Here is a 24830-nt window from a genome sequence, read left to right as displayed (position 1 = left end):
TTCTGACCAATCGAAAAGCAGTTTAGGAAATACGCCATGGCCAATGAGTGATGTGGATGTTGTCACGTGCCTGCATTTTGGTTCGTTTCAACTGGTTCGGACCAAAGCAATCAGTGTGGTGTGAAAAGGAACCAAAAAAGCTGAAAAATGCAACAATGTATAATTGTTTGCCCTTGGTTCGGACCAAATGAACCGAACTAGAGATGTGAAAGCACCCATAGAGATTACGGTGGCCGACACAGGACAAAGATGTTTTTGTCTGAGACACGAGAGAGTATCTAGTGAAGTTTGAGCACTACTGTAGAAACATGGCGACACAAAACAACAATTTCACTGTAAGGGGACCCGCGATGTATGTAGAGAGAAATGGCTCATTCTAAGGTAATAAAAGACATAACGGTTCATTATGTAAGGTCTTTATACTCCACTGAAAACAAAGTTATGAATATTCTATTGCATTTATGTCAATATGCTCTTGTAAATATTATACACTGTATAATAAATAAATAATTTTAAAGTGGTGTACCAGATTAATGGGATAAAGACTTTTAGGCACCTGAAAATAAAATAAAAATAAAATAAATAAAAACGTTAACGTGCAAAACAAGAGTGTCAAATGAATCCATATTATAGCGCTAATGATAGTAGCCTACTGCCAATATTGCTTTTTTTTTTTTTTTTTTTTTTTTACAGTGAGTCAGTGAATAGCTTGACTGTGAAGAAGAGAGTACAATAAAGGCTCTTGTGAAGTTGTAGGATTACTCCAGGAGATGGAAATTGTTGAAAAACAACATACGGGTTGATCCATAATGAGTCTTTTTAATCTACTCAGAAAATATTAATTTGCAAATGCCTAGCAACTAAAAAGCCTTCCCTATCTTTAATGACTATAAAATGGTCTCTTAACTAGTTACCATCCACTCGTGGGTACACAAAAACGACCTACCTCCCACATGACGACAAACCTGACAGATGTGCATCCTCATGCGAATCAAACACGTCATTCTTCCTGTAGTAGTACTAATTAAAAAGTGTCTACTGGAATGTGATACATTGGAACAATTACTTACTGCTGCTGATATCGACTCCTGAAATGAATGCTGAATCTTAACACATTAACTACAGGATGGGATGTGCATGGGATGTCTCTTAACGCGAACCCATTTAAATGACTTGCGGTGACAATGCTAGTTGAACTTGAGGAAGTAAGTCGTCATGACGGCCTATGACCTGTTTAACATACAGATGCTGACCAGTGATTTTAACTTTGCATGCGTCAGCTACTAATCATGTTTAACTGAATCGGGCTTTGACCCAAATGACTATGGGAGCGTAATGTTTATGTCACCATGGATTCAGTGTCTATAGAGTAGTCTTTCACAATAAAACGTATATTGAAAGTTACATTGAAACAATACTATAAAATGCATCTTTTTTCATTTTGAAATGACTGTGGTAAACTATGCGTCGCCCCAACTTTTTAGCAACCTAGTTAGCTTTTGGATTATGAATGTATATGTGTAGCTAGTATGCTGAATGCTGAGTTGTATTTGAATTGTATTTATTTTTTGCTCGACGCTGACCTTTACAAAGAAGGATCATAAGGAACTACATAATACGATTCTATGATGTTTCATTACCAAAACAAAAAAAAAGAAGAGAGAAGCTAATCAGTTGAAACGATGACTGTTGCATCAATAATGAACGAGAGCTAGAGGACAGAGGTAAACATTACTGAAGAAAGATGTGGATTATAGGTCCCCCTGCTGGTTAGATAAAGGTAGAGCAATTTAGTTTTTTTACCATGCCAATAAAGCTACGGATGGATGGTACATACATTAGATAGATAGATAGATAGATAGATAGATAGATAGATAGATAGATAGATAGATAGATAGATAGATAGATAGATAGATAGATAGATAGATAGATAGATAGATAGATAGATAGATAGATAGATAGATAGATAGATAGATAGATAGATAGATAGATAGATAGATAGATAGATAGATAGATAGATAGATAGATAGATAGATAGCGATTTTTTCAAAACATTTTACTAATATTTTATTATTCATTGAAATGCGTAAATATTTGTGTGTGTGTGTGTGTGTGTGTGTGTGTGTGTGTGTGTGTGTGTGTGTGTGTGTGTGTGTGTGTGTGTGTCTGTGTGTTTATGTGTGCCCTTGTTTATAATTCATTTTGGGGACCAAATGTCCCCATAAGGATAGTAAAACCTGAGATCACCTACATTGTGGGAACCAGCCAGCGGTCCCCACTTTTCAAAAGGCTTATAAATCATACAGGATGAGTTTTGTTAAGAAAGTAAAAATGCAGAATGTTTTCTGTGATGGGTAGGTTTAGGGGCAGTGTAGGGGGATAGAAAATACGGTTTGTACGGTTTAAAAAAACATTACGTCTATGGAGAGTCCCCACAAAGATAGTGAACCAGACGTGTGTGTGTGTGTGTGTGTGTGTGTGTGTGTGTGTGTACATTCTTATGTACGTACGTACATACATACATACATACGGACAGACCACCATGTGTTCGTTCAGGTGTACAGAGCCTGTAATGTATTTGTAATTATTCCACCTCTTGAAGACAAGCAGTTTTTTTTCTAAACAACAACCTTAACATCATGAATGACACTTAAAAATCCACACAAAACCCCGCACATCTGCCCAGCACACTCTCCTGTGCAGGTTGTGTTTGGTCATTGTGCTGTTTGGCGTGACAGTGTGGCATTATTCTAGGCTTTTGTGTGGGTCTGTATTGTTCTCCTGTGGGCTCCTTTGTTGAGCGAGAGGGTATAGTGGTGATGCTGCAGGGCATTGCTTTATGCTGACTCTGACCTGTGGGAATGGCAGGGACCAATATGGCCTTATGACTAGGCCACAGAGCGAGAGAGGAGGAGAAGGAGAGAGGAACAGCATCAGCAACGCACATCCCAAGAGAGTATCGATTTGGAAATGGACTAAAATACTTCTGGATTAAAGACTCATCTGTTCAAGTCCAAGTGTAGTCATGCAGGAGAACCCAGGCTCTATAGGTGTGGATGGAGGATACGCTAGCAATGTACCTGCTTTCCTCACCAAACTCTGGACTCTTGTGGAGGACCCAGAGACCAATCATCTGATTTGCTGGAGTACTGTGAGTTCATCTTAAATAGCATCCATTTGATTGAGATATATTTGATAATAAATTGTGTAGATCTGAAATAGAAAGGAAATCCGGAAGAAAACCAATGTTGCCATTTAATTATGTTTTTTTTTTTTGAATGGATTGTTGTGAGCCCTTTTAGAGCAACACATTTATACATTCAAATGTAAGTCAGGGATTTTCAAACATTTTAATGCTAAAACCATCCAAATATGATGATTCCTTGCAATGAAACAGCAGCTATGTATCCATGTATTCAAAGCTCTGCTTTATTGCCATGTATAGACCTTTTTATATTGTTTGTGAAAAATAGCAAGCTTAAACGTTGTTTATTAACTAAATAATTGGACTTCATAATTTTCTACAGCTAAAAGAAATAAGTGGAATATTGGAATAAATGTATTTAGTTAACAGTGGTATCTTTTTTTTTTCTTTTTTTTAAAAATAATAATAATTCCAATATCAGAGACATATTATTCAAAATGTTCTGAAGACCCATATATAAGAGGACTGTAAAAGAGCTCAATGGAAAATTGAAAAGAAATTTGATAGAACAACTATATATGAAATATTTAAATGTATGAAAATATTTGTCTGCTATTGAAATTTAGGTTAGAAAAAAAATCACAAATTGTTTTAGCTGTAAATTTGAGATCAATTTTCAATATAAAGTATATTTACTATATGCATTTTAACAGTTTGTATTAATGCCTTGTGTACATATAGCATTATTCTTCTAACTCTTCTATACTTTGAGAAAATGTGTTGATGAAGTTTTAAAATAAGACTGATGGTGTATCTAACTTAGCTCATTAGAATGATTAATAATAAACACATCAAATTCTCTATATTCCTTCTGTTTATACATGCTACTCATATTGCATCCATAATGAGAATATTTCAAATTCATTTTAAATGAACATCAATGCAAGGTCCAATCAAAAGCCAGTAAAAAAAAATATTGACCGAAGTCAAAACCACAAAAATCATTGCTAAACTCTTTAAGATAATTGATTTGCATCAATACTTCATCAAGACTGTGTTAAGTTCATACTCTTCTGGTGAAAATGCCTTTTTTCCCTCTCTATATTTCAGTTTAATTGACCTTCATTTGGCAATAAATCATCAGTACAGAACACATGAATTAATTTGCTAAAGAAAGATCCTGTGTATCAGAAATCATTTATATTCTGCTTGTGTGCAAAAATGGCAATAAAATGAATAACACCAGATAGTAAAAACTCAATGAGGTTTTCTCTGATTTGCCACAATCCTGTCTCATTTTTGCATGTAAACAATGTCTTTAAGAAAAAGCTTGAGGAAAAACATTAAAAGACTTCCCTTCAAAAAACATGCAACCTTATGTGCTTTAAAACTATAATAAAAGCAGATGCGCTTTCCTTTTTGCCTTGTTTTCTCTCATTCTAGACGGGCACCAGCTTCCATGTTTTTGACCAAGGCAGATTTGCTAAGGAGGTTTTGCCCAAATACTTCAAACACAACAACATGGCAAGCTTTGTACGCCAGCTCAACATGTGTAAGTATCAGCCTGCGCTGACAAACATCCCCAAAACTATCACAGACACTCCAGACTGAACAAGTGTTTGTCTTAACCTCCCACTTCTCTCTCAGACGGCTTCAGGAAGGTGGTGAATATTGAGCAGAGTGGGCTGGTGAAGCCAGAGAGAGATGACACAGAGTTCCAGCACCTCTATTTCCTCCAGGGCCATGAGCATCTGCTTGAGCACATTAAGCGCAAGGTGAGACGTTTCATCTTTAAGTGATTCTCACTCTTGTTTTATTCGCTCTCATCCTCTGACTCAAAGGCTCTGACACACACACAGAGGAGAAGGCTGGAGGTTTGTTTACCCATTACTGCATGATAGTTTGTGATTGTGTATTTACAGGTGTCAATAGTGAAAAGCGAGGAGACCAAAGTGCGGCAAGAGGACTTGAGTAAGCTGTTGTATGAGGTGCAGGTGTTACGCAGCCAACAAGAGAACATGGAGATGCAGATGCAGGATATGAAACAGTAAGACTTTACCACCCATCTTGCACACATTTAAACCCTTGGCATCATTTACAGCCTTTCCTCTTTGTTACTAACGAAACAATGGAACCCCAAACAACAACTTGACTATTACACTTCTAACTTTTCACCTACTTCTGTAGTTGGCTCATTCATTGGCTCCTCTGCATTGTGAATCTCAGTGGTTTAGTGTTTTTGTTTAAACTGCCTAAATAGAACATTCAGTAGCTCTCCCAGGGTTGCCAGGTTTGTGCAACAAAAGTAGCCAGTGAAAAGTAGCCCAAAAGTAGCCCAATGGCCAGTGAAAAGTAGCCCAAAAGTAGCCCAATGGCCAGTGAAAAGTAGCCAAAGTAGCCCAATGGCCAGTGAAAAGTAGCCCAAAAGTAGCCCAATGGCCAGTGAAAAGTAGCCCAAAAGTAGCCCAATGGCCAGTGAAAAGTAGCCCAAAAGTAGCCCAATGGCCAGTGAAAAGTAGCCCAAAAGTAGCCCAATGGCCAGTGAAAAGTAGCCAAAGTAGCCCAATGGCCAGTGAAAAGTAGCCCAAAAGTAGCCCAATGGCCAGTGAAAAGTAGCCAAAGTAGCCCAATGGCCAGTCAAAAGTAGCCCAAAAATAACCCAATGGCCAGTCAAAAGTAGCCCAAACGTAGCCTAATGGCCAGTCAAAAGTAGCCCAAAAATAACCCAATGGCCAGTCAAAAGTAGCCCAAACGTAGCCTAATGGCCAGTCAAAAGTAGCCCAAAAATAACCCAATGGCCAGTCAAAAGTAGCCCAAAAGTAGTCCAAACGTAGTCTAATGGCCAGTCAAAAGTAGCCCAAAAATAACCCAATGGCCAGTCAAAAGTAGCCTAAAAGTAGCTCAATGGCTAGTCAAAAGTAGCCCAAAAATAACCCAATGGCTAGTCAAAAGTAGCCCAAAAGTAGCCCAATAGCCAGTCAACAGTAGCCCAAAAGTAGAACAATGGCCAGTCAAAAGTTGCCCAAAAGTAGAACAATAGCCAGTCAAAAGTAGCCCAAAAGTATCCCAATAGCCATTCAACAGTAGCCCAAAAGTAGAACAATAGCCAGTCAAAAGTAGCCCAAAAGTAGAACAATGCGATTTTCTCTATCGAGCAGCCGAATTCTCGGCTGAATCTGTCTGGGGATTGTTTTGGGGGTGTTGAAGCGGCGAAATACATACAGGGAGGAAGTCAACCCGCGGACAAAAAAAACTACTCGCCAGAAAAACAGTGGACTCTGATTGACAGGTGGAGTCCAGCGGTCTGATCAGATGCCCATAGGTACATATTCAGTTAGAGTGAATGAATATTAATCCTCTTTATTATAGTTTTAGTAGATATTATAGTAGATATTTTTAGATGGTGAACCAAATCAACGGTAAATCATAAATTGCAGACTACCTTACACATAAATATGGGTGAAATCAACAAATACTTCCACAAAACATTTACCTACCATTTCAGTAGTGTACAAATTATCCCTAGTTTATGGCCTATCTATCTATCTATCTATCTATCTATCTATCTATCTATCTATCTATCTATCTATCTATCTATCTATCTATCTATCTATCTATCTATCTATCTATCTATCTATCTATCTATCTATCTATCTTGTAGGCAGAATGATGTTCTGTGGAGGGAAGTGGTGTCACTGAGGCAGAATCACACACAGCAGCAGAAGGTCATGAACAAGGTAAGAAATACAGCTCATGCCCACAGTGTCTGTTATTGGAATAGATGCTGTTGTGCTGATTTACTGGCTGAGTAATGCTTAATCACTTCATGTTTCTCTGTTCTATTAATAGCTGATTCAGTTCCTGTTTAGCCAGATGCAGTCCAACCCTCCTAGCACTGTGGGAATGAAGAGAAAGCTGTGAGTGCACCCATTCATCTGTTGCGCACACTTCAACACAAACACTAATCTGAAGCACTTGATCGACACTCAGTTACACACAAACAAAAAAAGAGCACACAGAAAAAAGCAATCAACAGCCTGATGCTCCAAAACAAACAGAAGAGGGAACGGCCAACTCAGCTGGAAACAGTCAGCTGATACAATTCACTGCCCTCGTTGGGATGAATGGACCTGAATGCTGAGTCAGACCTCCTGAGCTCTTGCCCTCACACACGCACACACCTGAACTGTAGCGCATGACCCTCTACCTTCTATTAAAAGGTGCACCGTCAGCTAGTGTGACGCATGAGAACAAATTGGGTAAGAGGGGCCGCAAGAGCCAGAGCTTGTTACCTCGCCGTACCTTTAAAGTGGCTTACTACTAATAACAACATTATTCCAATGTTCCTTTCACAGACTTACCACTAGGGTGCAATAGGATTTTAGTTCTCAACACTAGTCATAAGTTCTTTGTATTTGACACTTACTGACGATAATGTGGCTTCTTTCATTTATATGCTGCATATTCCCTCTTCCTCAGTCCTCTAATGCTGGATGATGGCTGCTCCACCCCTCCTGCCTCCAAATTCAGCCATAGCCACTCCATGGAGTCCTTGCAAGAATCGTTCTATATCCAGTCGGTGAGAAAGCTTTCAAATTAAATATTGAAGATCTGACAGAGAAGATTTTTCTCACTGTATCATCCCTCGTACAACTGGTGTTTTGATGGTTTTCTCAATCAATAAAAGATGACAAACACAGAATCTCTTTCCTGTTTTACCAGCCATCCACAGAAAGCGCATCCTGTTCCACTAGCAGTGCGATGACCGGAGGACCGATCATTTCTGATGTCACTGAAATATCACAGGCCAACAGCATGGCTTTACAAATGCAGGCAGAGGAATCAAGGTGAGTGGGCCGTTCTGTTGGGGTTAAACGATAGTTCAAACAAAAATGAAAACATTACATTAAAATGATACCGTATACCCCATTGATTTGGACTACTATGGACACAGCCACACAAACATTCTTCAAAATATCTTCTTTTGTGCTCCACACAAGTACATCATACAGGTTTAGAACAATGTATATAGGGTAAAAAAAAAAACTTTGTTTAGTAGGGCCTTGATTTCTGCAATGCGGAAAACGTGTATGGATTCACGAAGTAGGGTGTTAAACTTAATCAAATCGCGATACCGACTAATGAACTTCATTACCGGAGCTGCTCTGACAAGCTTCTCCCTGGCTGCGTCCGAAATCGCCTCTATACCCTTAAATAGGGCACTATTTTAAGGGACAGCCATTTGTAGTGGTGTCGAAACCATAGTGGATATTATAGAGTGCACTCGTTCAACACCATAATGAACTGCAATAGCGAGTGAACAACCAATGTACACTCAACGACTAGAGAATACCCACAATGCACTGTGAGGGTTGTGATGAAGGAATTCTCGCATCTCGCCAGAAGATGGCGCTATTAGAGGATTAATCAAGGGGGTAATCTAGCGCTCGGAAAGCGTTCCACCCCTAGGGGCTGCCATTGCTAACCAAGCCATCACCTGCTGTTAGCATCCCATTGACTCCCATTCATTTTTGAGTCACTTTGACAGTGAATAACTTTACATCTGAGACGTTTAAAGACTCCATTTGTCCATTGTTTATTTCTAAAGAAACACGACAATGTATAAAAGGCTCCATTACCTTGTATCTTACACTATCGCCCCGCAGAAGCTGTTTTTGTAAAAATAGGCTAACGATTGCGTCATAACCAACGTGACCCTGTCGCACAGTTGAGAAATTACCGTATAGACCTGAGGAGACGCTTGCAGCCAATCTTTTACTGTCTATGAGACAGTCGGGGGGACGTGGAGACATAAAGTCTGATAAAGTCAAGGGGGAAGAATGGGGAGAAGCCCATAGTGAGCCAAAAGCAACGGGAAAAAATATTTAAACAACGTGATTCAGCTTTTACTTTCCACAACTACTAGAAGACCTACCACTGTCAGACAGGAGGCTCACGTCACATCTACGTCCTCAAGCTCAGTCTGAGCCTGTGCAGTTCGCTCAGCCATCAGGAAGTGAGTGCCCCTAGGTTGACTTCATTATTTCGCCGTTGACGTCAATGGGATCGCTCGGTCCATTTCTTTTACTGTCTATGGGATTAATGTAGTGAATAGTGAAAAAGGGTATAGGTGGCGAACTCAAATACATCTCAAATACTCTACTATCATCAAATACACAACTTGACAAACTCTTCACTACAAGATCTTCTTGATTAAAGATCTTCACTAAAACCTGCCAAAATAAAAGTTCTGTTTAATTTGAAATTATAACAAATATATTAGGCTACTATTGTACAGTAGAATGTACTTCTCACAGTAATCATAAAAAATAATTATAATGGTAGAATTGTTCAAATTTCATTTGATTACATTTTAAAAGATTAATTAAATTTATAATGTTTTATGCCTTCATTTGATTACCAACAGTTTTGAAAATACATTTTGTATTAAATTATAAAAATCCAGAAAAATGAAAGCGGACGAGAATTTCTGGGATTTCATTGGGCCCTGCTGCTCTAGATTTCCTGGGAATAATTACATATAGTTTATATGTGATTTGTTTGTTTAGGGAAAAGTGTCTAATGCTGATAAAGGAAGAGCCTGTGAGTCCTGGGGTGCAGGGACGAGGAGAGGGTGTACTCGGCTCCTGTGAGGTGTGCGCTGAACCCCCCGTCCTCCCTGTTGCCATGGTACAGTCCGTCCTAGAAGGCAGGGGATCTAATTTGGGAGAGAGAAGGGCTAAAAGACCCATGCTGGAGAGGTATAATATATCATCCATGTCAGAGTAACAAATATCTACAACTTAGCACAATTAAGACTTTTGTTTTAGATAGACAAGCACCCCTCACATCTGAGTTTAACTTGTGTGCATATGTTGAAGACCAGAGATTCCTGATGGCGTGGAGAACGTTGACATGAGCCTGGAGGATTTACAGCTGCTTCTGAGGAGTCATCAGCAGAGCATGGAAAGCAATGCTGCAGCAATGGATGTATGTATGACTCTATACAGGGCGAGAGCGAATCCACTGTTTATACACAAGTGAAAAGACCTGACCTTAAAGGGATAGTTAACCCAATAATGAAAATGACCCCATAATTTACTCACCTTTAAGCCATCATAGGTGTATATGACTTTCTTCTTTCAAGAATACAATCAGAGATATATTAAAAAATATTCCTAGCTTTATAATAGCAGTGAGTGGAGGACGAGATTTTGAAGCCCCAAAAAAGTACATCCATCTATCATTAAAGTACTCCACACAGCTCCAGGGGGTTAATAAAGGCCTTCTGAAGCAAAGCGTTGCATTTGTGTAAGAAAAATATCCATATTTAAAACTTTAAAAACTAAAATAACTAGCTTCCAGCAGACGGCCTACAGAAGTTGACTTGCACCAAAAGAGTAACCCCTGAAGTGATGTAAGAGTAGTGTACGCTTTGACACCTCTCTCAAATAGGGCTGGGCAACAAGCGCCTCTTCTCTTTATCGAAATCCTCTTTTTCTCTTTAAAAATAACCTTTTTAAACTTTAAAAAAAAAATTAAATTTAAAGAAGTTTTAAATACGGATATTTTTCTCACACAAAGGCATCGCTTCAGAATGCCTTCATTAACTCCCTGGAGCCATGTAGAGTACTTTTGTGATAGATGGATGCACTTTTTTTGGCTTCAAAATATCATCCTCGATTCACTGCCATTAATCTTGAAAGAGCCAGGACATTATTTAATATAACTCAGATTGTATTATGAAAGTAAAGAAAGTCATATACACCTAGGATGGCTTGAGGGTGAGTAAATCATGGGGTAATTTTCATTTTTGGGTGAACTATCCCTTTAACATACCCTAATTAACCTACAACCTCAACTCTTTCTCACAGCCCTTCACGTTTAGTCTGCCTTTGAATGAGTGGAACTTCACAGAAATGGACCCAAACCTGAAATCAGTGAGTTTAATTTGTAAACAGTTAGCTGCATAATGGCTCAAAGTGATTATTCAAAATGACAATTCTATTTTCTAAAAATTGTATTTGTGCATTTGCAGGAGCTGGCGAATGCCCTGATCCCCGCTGCTATGTCCCAGTACATGTTTCAGGGTCAGGAGGGAGAGACGTACCCAGCCGCTGGCTATGAGGAGCAGTGAAGACCTGATATAACAGCCAGCACAGATCCCTCCTGAGAGATGAACAGGTAATGATCAAGTTACTAACAGCCTGAAGATCCCTATGTTTATATCAAGTAGTTTTATGCTATTCAAATCTACTGCACACTTACGGTTGTCTTGTTTATTGTTTCTCTAAGAGGGATCCATTTTGAAAGCATGACACATGGATTGCATATTATTCCAACAACAGAACAGAAGGCTCAAATTTATCTGACTAGCAGATGTAGAGGTGATATATCAAGTAAACTTGTGCTGACCAGCCCTTCGTGAAGATTGGTGGAAGGTGGATTTTTACGAATCGTTCGGAGCAATTCAACTTTTTGAAGATGGATTATTTGCAATAACCCTTTCTCAAAGCCTATAAGGAGTTCAGGCTACATCAAGATCATTCCGAAGATATTCCCCCATGATAAAAATGCTATGGAAACTTGAAATGCCATGGAAAGTCAATAATAAGCATTTCCTTCCCTAACGACTAGAACACAGATGAACTGTATGCAATACAACATAAATCATTGTGGCCAGAGTTTGAATGCACTTTAGTCTGTGTGTTGGAGTTTCTGCTTTGTAGAGCTGTGATTTTATTTACCCTAAATCTTAACTGTAAAAAAAAAAAATCTAATTTACATTATTATGAAGCACATACTTGTATTTCAATATATATGCAACGCACTTGTATTTCAATATATATTTAAAGGCATATAAAAAGTACTGGTTTCATCATATTATGTATGTATTAATGTGAGAGGTCTAGGGGTTAAAATCAGACCTCACAGAACGAAAACTGAAAGAATGCACTGCTTTTTGCACAATTCAGTGTATTTTTCTCAGTAATATTCTGGAACATATTCCTAAGACATCAAGTATCTTTGTTTCAATTTATCTTTTAGTCGATCGACTAGCCTTGCAGAATTTATATAGTTGTCTTTGATTCGCTTATGATATATTGTGTGATATTTGCCCTCATTTGATACAAATGTATTGACCACATTGGTTGAATTCTTGATTTAGCAGCAAAAGATGACTGAAACAGCAATTGTTAATGCCTTTGAGATGAGCACTATATGTAATATAAATATATATTTTAATTATTATACGATGTAATCTAATTTGACGTTTTCAGTTGACTGTTTTTAAACCCAACAACAAAATTAGAGACTATCTAACAATGACTGCCTTAGGCTTTAGGAAAGATTGTGTTTATTGTTCCTGCCAAACCTCATGTAATGAGGGCAAATGAACACACGACATACAATAACATTTCAGAGGCCATAATGCACTTTGTAATTACAGGGCAGCCATTAAGCAATGCAAAATACCCTAGATCTCTTACAAATGTGTTGAATTTTTAAGTGCAATACTGTTGCATTGATTTATATGATTTCCCTAAAAAGCAATCTTGCTGCATTGATTTGTATGATTTCTCAAGGACGAAACATCTAATGGCTTAGATGGAAACTATGATGGAATAAAAGAAATTGCACTAAGGGTGATAACTGTATTAGATATAGCTTTTATTCAGTGTTAGTTTATACTCTAATTTTTCAACTACTCCCTACTAAAGATCAATAATAAAATGGTTTATTTTGAGAAGGGTGCTTTCAGGTTGCAAGTCTTTCATTGTATACTTTTTTTCATAATGTGGTTAATTGCACTGGTAATAAATGAATGTAGATCAACACAGCAAGTCACAAAAGCACGAAAGCAAGAAAGGAAACCAATGTTGCATATTAATTCTGGATGTATTCTGTTCCTGACTCCCATCATCATAATGTTATAAAATATGTACAAACAAATATGGTAAAACAATAAAGGTATTTTAAAAGCATGCAGGATATCTCATTTTACTTAAAAGACATGAATGAAGAGATCACATCAAAGTTATAGAACTATGTAAACTGAAAAATTAGTTGTACTGTTTTATAAAAGGGTGATAACACTTTAATAAAAATTTAAAAAAAAAGTTTTTTGAAAAGGGTTAAATAATGTTACTACTGAACTAGGGAGCTGATTGAGACGCACCCTTCATATTTTTTTGCCTCGCTGACGTATGACATGACAAGAGACATGCCGTAAAGCAAATCGCATGGTCGTAACACAGGAAGTAGACCGATGTCCCGGATGTGCTTCCGCAACAGAGTGCCGTATTATGGTTTTCATCGAGCGCCAAGGCTGTGCAATTCAATCTCACTAATATCGCAATCAACAGTAAAAAAAAAGTGATTAGTGTAAAGATTAAGAAGCGATTATATTATCCGTCATACGATGTCAGTTGTACCTCCGAATCGATCATCTACCGGTTGGCCTCGTGGAGTAAATCAGTTCGGCAATAAATACATTAGCCAGCCGGCTAAACCGCTCACCCTGGAGAGAACAATCAACCTGTGAGTAAAATTCACTGAAATCGACGTGCAATTACTTTTATTTCATAACTAATGCAAGGCGTCCCAGCGGTGCATTATAGCTTCTTTACCATTTGGTAATGCTCCGTCCTGCCTATTGCTGTTTGGATGCGTAACAATACTCTGGGTGCGTCTCAGTCAGCTCCCTAGTTCAGTAGTCGGAGCACTGATAAGGGAATCGGCCATTTTAAGGGGTTTCTCAATCGCAAAATCTTTCCAGGGCACTGAAACATTCGCTCCCTAAAAAAGTCCCACAAGGCACAGTGTGAACCAGGGATCATCCATGCCCACTATGTTCTGAAGCGCGAAACATACACGTGAGACAACTCACTAAATTACACCTGCATTATGACTCGCGATAATATATATATAATTTTTTTTTTAATACAAACCATTATTTAATTAATATAAATTTCAGCTTACGCTGCTAGACAGGTAATTAACCTAAAGTAGCTAACATTTATAATCTATTTATAGCCTAAATGTTGTATATGTAAAAGCAAAACATTTATTATAATGTACTGTAAAATGTCAAAAGATTTCGGCTCTGCTGTTCATAAATACCAGTGACGTTGTAACGTTACAATGAGGATGTTGTCATGTCGCCAGAAATAGTCACCAGTGTCATCTTCACTGTACTTACTAGTGCCCGAATATAATATACACCGTATAGTGATTTATGCTCAAGGAACCTGATTGAGACACCCTCACTAAGTCAAAATCTATGTACATTTATATTGGCATGCATGCATGTAGTAATAGTATAAAATAAATGGCGTTCAAAACATCTGTTTTTGTTATATTCCATGTGAAGTAGCACTATTTTCATACTGTTTTTTTTTTTTTTTTGTAGTGTACGTGTAAAAATCGAAGTATACTTTGAGATTCTGCAGCTAATGCAAATAATCTCAAATGGCAGAAATCGGCTGATCAATTGTTATGGCTTGTTAGGCCTAAACATTTTATGTTTTATATAATGATCTTGTATTTCTGTCCTGTGTGCTGATCCTCTAGTGGATCAATAACATTCTATCATATCCTCATTTAAATGATGTGAACGTTATGATGTTTGTTTTTCACAGATACCCTCTAACAAATTACACATTCGGCACGAAGGAGCCGCTCTATGAGAAGGACAGCTCGGTGGCCGCACGCTTTCAGCGGATGCGGGAGGAGTTTGAGAAAATCGGAATGCGGCGGACGGTAGAGGGAGTTCTGATCGTGCACGAGCACAGACTCCCTCACGTGCTGCTTCTGCAGCTTGGAACCACCTTCTTCAAACTGTAAGTGCCACTGCTTCAGTTTGTGTGGATGTAATCGATTAACATTTCAGTGGTTAACTTTGTCAAAAGGAGTGTATCCTTCTTTATTCATTTTTGTTCATTATTTCGCTATGATGTTTTGCTTTTCTTTTCTTTTCTTTGCATTGTTTTGTTTTATCATCCATTGGGCATTTTATAATGTGTCTAGTAATTTTTGCCTGTGGCTGACGGTTTATACATTATTTTTGCAGTCCTGGTGGTGAGTTGAACCCTGGAGAAGATGAGGTGGAGGGGTTGAAACGACTGATGACAGAGGTATGACTGTTTTTCTGACTGTATTTATGGTAATGATAATATGGTAATAATTGATGACATTTACAGGATTAACTACAATGTACTCACTTTAGAGCTAAAAGATAATCAAGACAAAAACACTTACTATTAGAGGCTTTGTTTACACCTGGTATTAAGATGCGGTTTTGGTCAATCAGATCACAAGTAGACAAATGAAAAACATTCCCATTTACACCTGATGGTTAAATCTGTCTCTTTTGTCCACTTTCAACCACTTCTGTCCAGATTTCTTCAAGGGGTGGTTAAATGTATGGGCTTTTGCAGATTTTTTTGATGTAATGGACAAAAAAAGTTAACACAATTTACATATGAACACGACCGAAGATGACAGAAAACACATGAACAACAGCTTTCGTTTCTGCTCTGATAGCTGCAAGACCACAGTGAACGCTCTGAGCGAGCAATAGAAATCAGAAATGGTTAGTAGGGCTGGATTTTGTTAAAAGTAGCCTAATATAGCCTAATGTAGCCTAAGTATCCACTGGCAAAAGTAGCCTAGAGAATATGAATGTAAAAATAACAAGACAATTTAATTGTTTATTAATATACTAGTGTTGATTTCTGAGTCCGTGTTCGCTGCAAAGATGAAGTTGTGAAGTTGATCTCTACAGTAAGGAAATGCACCTTTTAATTGGATCAAAGTATTTGTTTTAGTTTCAAATTCGTTAGACATTCCAAGCTTTCTATTGGCCTATTTCTCATGTCCGTGCGGCAAGTAGCCTATATGCTGAGTATCGGTTCATTTATGTGACACTGGAGTTGTTCTTACGACCAAATACGGAGAAACTTTCTGCTCTTAAGTTAAGTTGACTCTGCACTGTCAAGTGCTTCAGATTTGTTGTGTTGCCAGTCTTGGCAGCAATTATCTTTTCGCAAATATTGCATTGTGCGATGTTGGCATCGAGCCTGGTGAAGTGTAGCCACACTTTCTTTTCCATCTATGTGGGCTGGGACGCCTACCCCCAGTTCACACCTCACACGTCTGTGGTGCATCAGGGTTCCGTCAAGGTTTTGCTTCGTCCTTGTGTCGCGTTTGGCATGAACAGAAGCATTGACTAGAGTAGCCGTGATCAGCCATTATGCACCGCAGACGGGGTTACACACTACAACCTCAAACGCAAGCATATCTCTGGGCGTAAACTAGTGTTTTTCCTCCACAGCCAATAATCCCATAATGTTTAAGCATTAGGTTAGTAGGCGGTGTTTTGTGTCTCTGAAAACTTTCAACAACAACCACGTGAGCTTTTACACTACAAAAGCAATCCGGTCAAATTCGTTTTCAACTACCTCTGGAATCACACATCTTAATACCAGGTGTATACATGGCCAGAGTATCGTACCATCTTGTATGACATTAAATGCCATATGTAATAAAAGAAATAGGTTTAAAAGACACTGCCGAATAATTCGTAATTTTCTTGTCAAGATTTTGGGGCGTCAGGATGGAGTGAAACAGGACTGGGTCATTGATGACTGTATTGGGAACTGGTGGAGACCAAACTTTGAGCCACCTCAGGTGGTAACTACTCCGTTTCTTTTTCCTCAGACAAACACGCACTGGATCACCAACAGTATAAATATATATATTTTAAATTTTCAAACACACTAAGATTTTGCTTCATGTCTGGTTTCTTTCCACAGTACCCCTATATTCCAGCACACATCACTAAACCTAAAGAACATAAGAAACTTTTTCTAGTACAGCTGCAAGAGAAAGGTAGGGTGAAATATATATATTTTTACTCAATGCACCTTGTGTAAGATGCTTATACAGCTTAACTTGTGTGTTGTGTGTCTTTAGCATTGTTTGCTGTGCCAAAAAACTACAAGCTGGTGGCCGCCCCCTTGTTTGAGCTCTATGATAATGCTCCTGGCTACGGCCCAATTATATCCAGTCTTCCACAGCTACTGAGCAGGTGAGATATTACTTTTAATACGAGACTGATAGGATGGGTTATGAAAGCATCTAGTAAATGGGTTTCACGTCATTTAAACAATATTGATAAATGGTGTCTAATTACATGAGCTCTTTCCCCGCCATTGACAGAATTTCCAGCTTTTTGTGTTTTCTCTGTTGTGCATTAGAGAGGGCTATTATTAATCTTCTGAAAGACTACAGAATCTGGAACAAAATGCTGGCGAAGCAGAAAAAAATGATAGCGTACATAAGCAGATGGATATGTAAAATGTTGTGATTTATCAAACATTAAACGGCATGTCAATGAAAATTGCCAAACGTTACTGAATGAAATGTCGACTCAGGACGAGCTACTATTGGACTGTGAAGCTTTGGGGGTGTTGACAGAAGTGATCTACTCATCTATGTTTTGATCAGCGTTCTGTATCCAGATCTAATCATTATCAGGACACGGACCGCGTCTGTGCGTCACCTATCAATTACATACGTTACCCTCGCTTTCTGTTAAAACCATGGGAAAACAGGAGACACTTTAATATTTTGTTTTATTAGACAGGTGAGCAACTGTTTGGATTAGGGCTGTCAACAAATATTCTAAATTCAAAGATATATATTCGAATAGTTTTTAAAAAACGAAGGTTTCGAAGGTGAAAATTAATATTCAAATAAAAAAAAATAAGTGGGAAAAAAAGCCTGCGGCAGTAAAGGGGGGGTTGTGTAATTTGCGAGTGGGCGCTAAAGTTGTTGGAGCCGTGAGATAAAGTTGTATGCAAGCTATGTAAGAGCATACCATGCCTCATTTTATTTAACATTAAACAGAAACATAACTGAAGTTTAGGCTACTGTACTGACTGAATAGATGATGCATGAATAGAGGATAAATGCCCTGCTTCCACTGGTCTAATTATTTACCGTTTCACGTCAAGGAAAAGTTCCATGTTTACCACTGCATGGCTCGCTTGGAGCGTTCAATTTGCTGTAAAACTGCTATATTTGGGACGAGTCGTGTCCTTCAATTGCGTGCACAAAACTCTTGATCAGCACTCAAATTGTGTTTGTTCATTTAAACCGTTATGCGCAGAGAGCGTGAGCTGAGGGCGAGAGAGAGTGAGGTCTGTGTTCTTGGCCATTAATTGATTTACTTGTTTTTGGTTAGGTAATATGTTGTCAAATAGGGTTAAACGTTGTCCTGTTTGACGTAATTGACGTAATGCGTGTCATTTACAAAATGCACAACCAGATGTTCGAATGTGTGTTTTTTTTTTAGAGGAAATATTCGAACGTCATTTTTGAGCAAATTTGACAGCCCTAGTTTGGATACATTTATCGACAGAAAACTAATCACTGTTAAATAGCTTAACACTTGTTTTTTACCATGAGTACTAATGCCTAATATCGACCTAGCTTATCTGTGCAACAAGTGTCTCATAATAGCTGCGGAGCGAATGCACAGAGTAGCATTATAACATAACATAACTTTCAACCCCCAGTGTTAACCCACATACGCATGACTGGAAAAATTGGGAGAGACATAATAAAAGTTCTGTGAAATCATGGTTCCATCAAGCTACGCCTTTGTTTTCAAATAAGTGACCTTGCCGAAAAATTACATATTGTGGCTTAAATAATAGAAAAATATCCTATTATTTGATTTATTTAAATCTGCTTAAAAATAGTAAGATGGATGCGCTATAGTTAAAATAGTTTTCTTTCTTGTATTTTCTCTCAAAATTTTGGGTCATTTTAAACATGAGTTGAAATAATTTAATACAGCCTCTTATTTACATGAGAGAAACACAAAGCTGATTGGTTTATATTTTAATGTATATAATTGCTGCCATAATGGCCTATTTCAAAAGTGTACATGCTTTTCTTCTTTCTCCTTTAAGCAACTGTGAAATAGCATAATTACAAATTTTGTACACATTTTACAAGTGCAAAAGTGTACAAATTTTAAAATGCATCCAAATTACAGCGAAGTACAACTGTGTGTGGTCAAAAGGATTTAACCAATGAATTTTAATTGATCTCCTCTTGTAAACTCAGTGATGTTGATTCATACGGCAATTAAATTACCACACGTACTTGGTGTTTGTAAAAAAAAAAAAAAAAAAAACAGAAGGTAATTCAGACGGGGATTTTTACAAGGGTGGTGGTAGAAAAACACTGAACTTTTTTTTATTTTATTTTTTTATTTATTATTATTTTATCCTGCCGGTGGCTGTCAATTATTAATTTTTTTGTGCTGGTGGGGAAAGAGTTAATGTTTAAATCCTTTTTTTTCCACTAACTTGCTTACTCTATTCATTCCCCTTCACAGGTTTAACTTCATCTACAATTGAGAAGCATGAGGTGTTGTCTTGACTGTGGGCTGTCTCTGTGAGCGCAGTCTGATGGGAAGGAACGGGTGACAGAAAAAGTGCTGGTGTTTTGATGATGCCGAGGTTTTACATTGTGAGGCATTACATTGCGTGCAAATGTGTGCATTTTTTTTTCTCCTTTACATTGCAAGTCTTTGTTGTTGAACTTTGTCATCCAGTAACTACATTTTTATGTTAGAATAAGTGATGAATACAATGTCTTTAGAAAAAATGTTTCAGTGAATTTTTTTTAACCTTGTATATTTGACAGTGCTTTTTATAATAAATTGTTCTCTTGGAGATTACAGATTTCCTTTGTTTTATATTTGTTGTTGTTAATGTGTTTGAAGGAAATATTTGAATTTGACTAACAAACTGATGAAATCATTCTGTGTGGCAAATTATGGTACAGTGTATAGTATTATCAATAAAATCACTGATCACAGTAAAATATTATATATTTTATGTTAAATAATATCGAAAAATACATTAAGCTCTTTTAATGGAGTTTTTTCTCTATGTCTCATTAAGGTATATTTAACCCCAAACAATTATAATTTTTTAAAAAAAATCATATAATCAGTGAGCATTTCTGTCCTTAGGAACTAAACAGGCTGTTAAATGACTGACATGAATCAGAAAATACTTTAGCCAAAAATATGCTAAATCACATTTGCTACCCCACAGACTGCACAATATTTTGACATTTTCGATGTCATTGTGTGTGTTTTCTACTGTCTTAGTTCTTCTTCTTTTTTACTGGTTTAAATTTTTATTGTATGAATTTGGAGGTATTTTATTAAACATATTTTTTTTAGTTTATAAATGTATATATTTTTATTTTATTTATAATCATAAACAGATTATTATTGAATGTCAATTTACATGGAATTGTCATTAAATGTATCACATTTTCAAATGTATTTGTTTGCACAGTAACTACTGATCTTCTATCATATAATGATATACTGTCATGTTGCTTATAACTTATTCATGAAAGTGCTACTACATATTTTGCTTGTGGCTATGATATGCAATTTTGTATTTATTTTTTTAGCTGTTGGTGAGCATGCCATTTGGCATATGTTGTTTTGTGGGAGGTGTTGTCTCAATAACGCCTATATTTTGTTTCTAGCATTAGAGATTTAAAATATTTGATCATGATGGAGCTCAGTGTAAGCTTGAATTCCACATCTAACAGCACTGCTGTGGGTTCAGAACAGATTGCTCCAGCTGTTGTTTTGGGTTTGTGCTGTTTGGTAGGTTTGCCAAGCAACATCGCAGTAATCATCAGCATTGCTCGTGATTGGAACAAAAATGTGAGCTTTACCTTATGTCTAATGCTAAACCTTGCTGTCTCTGATGCGTTGACCCTTTGCTTGGCTCCTGTCGTGCTGTGTGGAATACTGTTTGGATGGAAACTTGACATTTGGTCTTGTAGGATCCTGTTCTTCTTGGGTCACTGGAGTCTGTATGTTGGTGTCCTGACGGTCACCTCCATGAGTGTGCACCGCTATCACAATGTCATCAAGTCAAGGGTCACTAACAGGAAGCTACTGCACAGACTGGAAAGACGGCACAGGCGCCTTCAGATGATTGGCATCTGGATTCTAGCCTTTGTTTTTGCCCTGCCAATAATTTTTACTCAAGGACTCAAAAACCAGGATGGATTCCAAAGATGTCAGAGGACAATGAAGTCACGGTCTGTAGAAGTGTCTGTTTTGCTTCTTGAGATCCTGTTGGGGTTCGTCATTCCATTTTTGATCATGTTAACATGTTATCTGTGGTTGCACAAAGGCTTGACTAGAGCTCCACAGGACCAGAAACCCAGAAATCAGGGGGCAAACGTTAAGACTTACAAGAAGAGACTTGTGGTCAGCATCGTTGTGGCTTTCTTTCTGTTTTGGACTCCTGTGCACATCATTAATGTGATTGATATAGTTACAACTCTGACTAAAACTTCTCATCCAGATGTTCATGACCAACTCAAGTCCTTCCGTAGAGTTTATGGTGATACAAGCAAGGCTCTGGCTTTGCTAAACTGCTGTCTGGATCCTTTTCTCTATGCTGTCTCTTCAGCAAATATTCTAAAATGTATCAGAAAGAAATAATTCAAAATTTAATTGGATTGTTTACTTCTGGCAAAATACTCCCTGTTTCCTCATTGCTGTTTTTGTGTGGTTTACTGTATGAACATGTTTCATAACATCTGCATTTCATACATGATCCAAAATAATTGATTTGATCTCATCATGAGAGACCATCATTTTGGTAATATGGCCCTTGGAAAAGTTTAAAAACAAATGTGCTTACTCTTTTGCATATATGTGCCAAAACACATGCAATTTGCTTAAATTTAATAAGACGTGAACAAGAATCTAAATGTTTGACATCAGAATTGTTTTGAGAATATTTGGTAACACTATTTTACAGTGTCATTGTTACATATGCTACATGTTGTTATACTGATAACTATAAATAAATATGCATAATTACATGCAACTAGCCCTAAATCAAACCCTAAACCTACAGTAGGTACATGTTAATGAATATTATTCAGTACTTAAATGTATAGTGTTTTAAAAACTACATGCGGTTTCTTTTGTTTGCGGGTTTCCAGGGTAAACGCTGCATTCTGCAGTTCATCAGCACCCTCTGCTGTCACTGAGCGGTACTTCATTAGCGTGTCTCCTTCACTCGTTCTTGTGCTTCTCATTTACACCTGAGCGCTTCCCTTTGACGCAGAATACAGCAGTGTTGAGCATTTATACGGTTGATGGGCAAAGTATTCTTGAGTGCATTATAAAAAAATATTAATTGTTAATTAATTATTATTTACGATATTTTAAAGTGCCCACAATAACAATATTGTGCATATTCATTATCGCATTATCGAAAATCGGCACATGTCTATTTGGGAGCAACTAACTCCACTCCTACCCTAAACCTGCCAACTCCCAACAATATAAAACACGTAACAGGCAAATAAATGTACAGTCACATGTATTTATTGTAAAAACCGACCGTATAAAAGTATTTACTCATGTTGCATTCCAAGTCTTCTGAAGTCATACGATATCTTCATGTGAAGAACAGAGTTGATCTTAATGTTTTAGTCGTTGAAATGATGATCGCGCCCCTTTGTTGAACACGCACTCGTTCATATTTCTCATTCAAATGATAAGGCTTGTTCGAGATCCATTGGTTCTGCGCAGACCGATCGGTGTATGACAAAGTACCGCGAGAGAGATTCAAAAGCATAAGGAGTAGTTTGCTCTAAAATCGTTCTCGCGGTTGTAGAGCAAACTACTCCTTATGCGTTTGTATACTTATATAAAAATATACAAGCATATCTCGTATATAATCTATTTATTTTGTGCACCTGTTCTGTATATCACTGTTTTTTTTTATTATACTTTATTATTTACATTATTAGGTACATTACTATGTCATGATTTTGTATTGGTAGTATTGGTTGTACAACTGACAGTTTATCAGTTGAAATAATTCAGAACATGTTTTTGCTCCCATTATAGCAATCAATTACATATTTCAAATAAATGTTTTGTGTGTGTGTGTGTGTGTGTGTGTGTACTTAGTATGGCAATGAATTCATAGTTTATTTTTAAACAATGGCTTGTCCAGAACGATGTATAACAGCTTTTGATCAGGCATTTAAAACCACTACCAAGTTGGGTCCTATAAGCGCACACGATTTTTCATGACACTGGCGGCAATATTTGAAATGTATTATTAATCTTTGACGGATGGACTCGACGTTACTGATCGGTTTTGGGGATTTTCTTCACACAAATCAATCGTTTGTGGAACACTTGAGATATTTGTACTTTCTGAATAAATAGTGTGCGTGTGTGTGTGTGCGTGTGCGTGTGTGTTGGGTGGCATTAAATAGCATTAGACCCCTCCTTTAAGAACATCCTAAAATATATTACCATGACGTTATACACTCACCTAAAGGATTATTAGGAACACTATACTATTACTGTGTCTGACCCCCTTTCGTCTTCAGAACTGCCTTAATTGTATGTGGCATTGATTCAACAAGGTGCTGAAAGCATGCTTTAGAAATCTTGGCCCATATTGATAGGATAGCATCTTGCAATTTTATTTAAATTACGTTGGCTTCCTGTTAAATAAAGAATTGATTATAAAATTTTAGTTCTAACTTTCAAAACACTACATGGTCATACCCCCCAATATATCACAGACCTGCTGTCACCGTACTCTTCCACTTGTACTCTTCATTCCTCAGGCTTAAATTTCCGGAGTGTCCCCAAAACTCTTCTCAAAACTTGGGGAGACTGGTCGTTTCAAGCAATTGCCCCTAAATTATGGAACGCTCTGCCCCCAATGCTCAGGTAGGCCGTGGCATTTAAACGATGCCCAATTGGCACTAAGGGGCTTAAACTGTGCCAAGAAAATATCCCCCACACCATTACACCACCACCACCAGCCTGCACAGTGGTAACAAGGCATGATGGAGCCATGCTCTCATTCTGTTTACGCCAAATTCTGACTGCCATCTAAACGTCTCAACAGAAATCGAGACTCATCAGACCATGCAATATTTTTCCAGTCTTCAACTGTCCAATTTTGCTGAGATAGTGCACATTTTAGCATTTTTTTCCTATTTGTAGTGGAGATGAGTGGTACCCGGTGGTGCCTTCTACTGTTGTACCCCATCCGCCTCAAGGTTGTGCGTGTTGTGGCTTCACAAATGCTTTGCTGCATACCTCGGTTGTAATGACTGGTTATTTCAGTCAAAGTTGCTCTTCTATCAGCTTGAATCAGTCAGCCCATTCTCCTCTGACCTCTAGCATCAGCAAGGCATTTTCGCCCACAGGACTGCCGCATACTGGATGTTTTTCTCTTTTCACACCATTCTTTGTAAACCCTAGAAATGGCTGTGCATGAAAATCTCAGTAATTGAGCAGATTGTGAAATACTCAGACCGGCCTGTCTGGCACCAACAACCATGACATGATCAAAATTGCTTAAATCACCTTTCTTTCCCATTCTGACATTTAGTTTGGAGTTCAGGAGATTGTCTTGAAGCATTGAAATGCATTGAAGTAACTGCCATGTGATTGGTTGATTAGATAATTGCATTAATGAGAAATTGAACAGGTGTTCCTAATAATCCTTTAGGTGAGTGTATATTATTATGGGCTTAATAAGATGTTTAATATTTTTATTTAAAAAATAAGGAA

General features: G+C 37.6%; 3 protein-coding genes across 5 annotated transcripts; all 3 read left to right on the top strand.

Moving 5' to 3' along the window:
• Window positions 1–1079: 1079 nt before the first annotated feature.
• hsf4 (heat shock transcription factor 4) lies at window positions 1080–13044 on the top strand. 2 transcript variants are annotated; one of them, XM_067419814.1, is made up of 14 exons: window positions 1080–1205; window positions 2869–3151; window positions 4589–4697; window positions 4793–4920; window positions 5068–5192; window positions 6807–6882; window positions 6995–7062; window positions 7625–7724; window positions 7868–7992; window positions 9715–9906; window positions 10027–10135; window positions 11020–11085; window positions 11184–11329; window positions 11441–13044. In XM_067419814.1, exons 2-13 carry the CDS (start codon window positions 3026–3028, stop codon window positions 11280–11282), a joined length of 1323 nt encoding a protein of 440 aa, XP_067275915.1. In that variant the 5' UTR covers window positions 1080–1205; window positions 2869–3025; the 3' UTR covers window positions 11283–11329; window positions 11441–13044. The 2 variants fall into 2 exon arrangements, with proteins under 2 accessions (XP_067275915.1, XP_067275914.1); XM_067419813.1 differs by lacking the exon at window positions 1080–1205 and adding an exon at window positions 1696–1724.
• Window positions 13045–13391: 347 nt separating this feature from the next.
• nudt21 (nudix hydrolase 21) lies at window positions 13392–19899 on the top strand. 2 transcript variants are annotated; one of them, XM_067418887.1, is made up of 7 exons: window positions 13392–13687; window positions 14788–14988; window positions 15219–15282; window positions 16748–16837; window positions 16963–17038; window positions 17123–17237; window positions 19560–19899. In XM_067418887.1, exons 1-7 carry the CDS (start codon window positions 13569–13571, stop codon window positions 19579–19581), a joined length of 687 nt encoding a protein of 228 aa, XP_067274988.1. In that variant the 5' UTR covers window positions 13392–13568; the 3' UTR covers window positions 19582–19899. The 2 variants fall into 2 exon arrangements, with proteins under 2 accessions (XP_067274988.1, XP_067274987.1); XM_067418886.1 differs by having other exon boundaries at window positions 16748–16840.
• A 156-nt stretch (window positions 19900–20055) lies between these two features.
• LOC137042949 (leukotriene B4 receptor 1-like) lies at window positions 20056–22101 on the top strand. Its single transcript, XM_067418885.1, has one exon. The coding sequence runs from the start codon at window positions 20760–20762 to the stop codon at window positions 21708–21710; it is 951 nt and encodes a 316-aa protein (XP_067274986.1). The 5' UTR covers window positions 20056–20759; the 3' UTR covers window positions 21711–22101.
• The last annotated feature ends 2729 nt before the right edge of the window (window positions 22102–24830 follow it).

Source organism: Pseudorasbora parva, chromosome 16 (assembly GCF_024679245.1).
Source record: "Pseudorasbora parva isolate DD20220531a chromosome 16, ASM2467924v1, whole genome shotgun sequence".
NCBI classification, from domain to species: domain Eukaryota; kingdom Metazoa; phylum Chordata; class Actinopteri; order Cypriniformes; family Gobionidae; genus Pseudorasbora; species Pseudorasbora parva.
This window is presented reverse-complemented; position numbering and strand designations above follow the sequence as displayed.

Coding starts and splice junctions, on each gene's coding strand:
- hsf4 (XM_067419814.1), top strand. CDS start 3,026: ATGCAGGAGAACCCAGGCTCTATAGGTGTGGATGGAGGATACGCTAGC. Junction 4,698..4,792: donor TGTACGCCAGCTCAACATGT/GTAAGTATCAGC, acceptor CTTCTCTCTCAG/ACGGCTTCAGGAAGGTGGTG. Junction 9,907..10,026: donor AAAAGACCCATGCTGGAGAG/GTATAATATATC, acceptor CATATGTTGAAG/ACCAGAGATTCCTGATGGCG.
- nudt21 (XM_067418886.1), top strand. CDS start 13,569: ATGTCAGTTGTACCTCCGAATCGATCATCTACCGGTTGGCCTCGTGGA. Junction 13,688..14,787: donor CTGGAGAGAACAATCAACCT/GTGAGTAAAATT, acceptor TGTTTTTCACAG/ATACCCTCTAACAAATTACA. Junction 17,039..17,122: donor AGTACAGCTGCAAGAGAAAG/GTAGGGTGAAAT, acceptor GTGTGTCTTTAG/CATTGTTTGCTGTGCCAAAA.
- LOC137042949 (XM_067418885.1), top strand. CDS start 20,760: ATGATGGAGCTCAGTGTAAGCTTGAATTCCACATCTAACAGCACTGCT.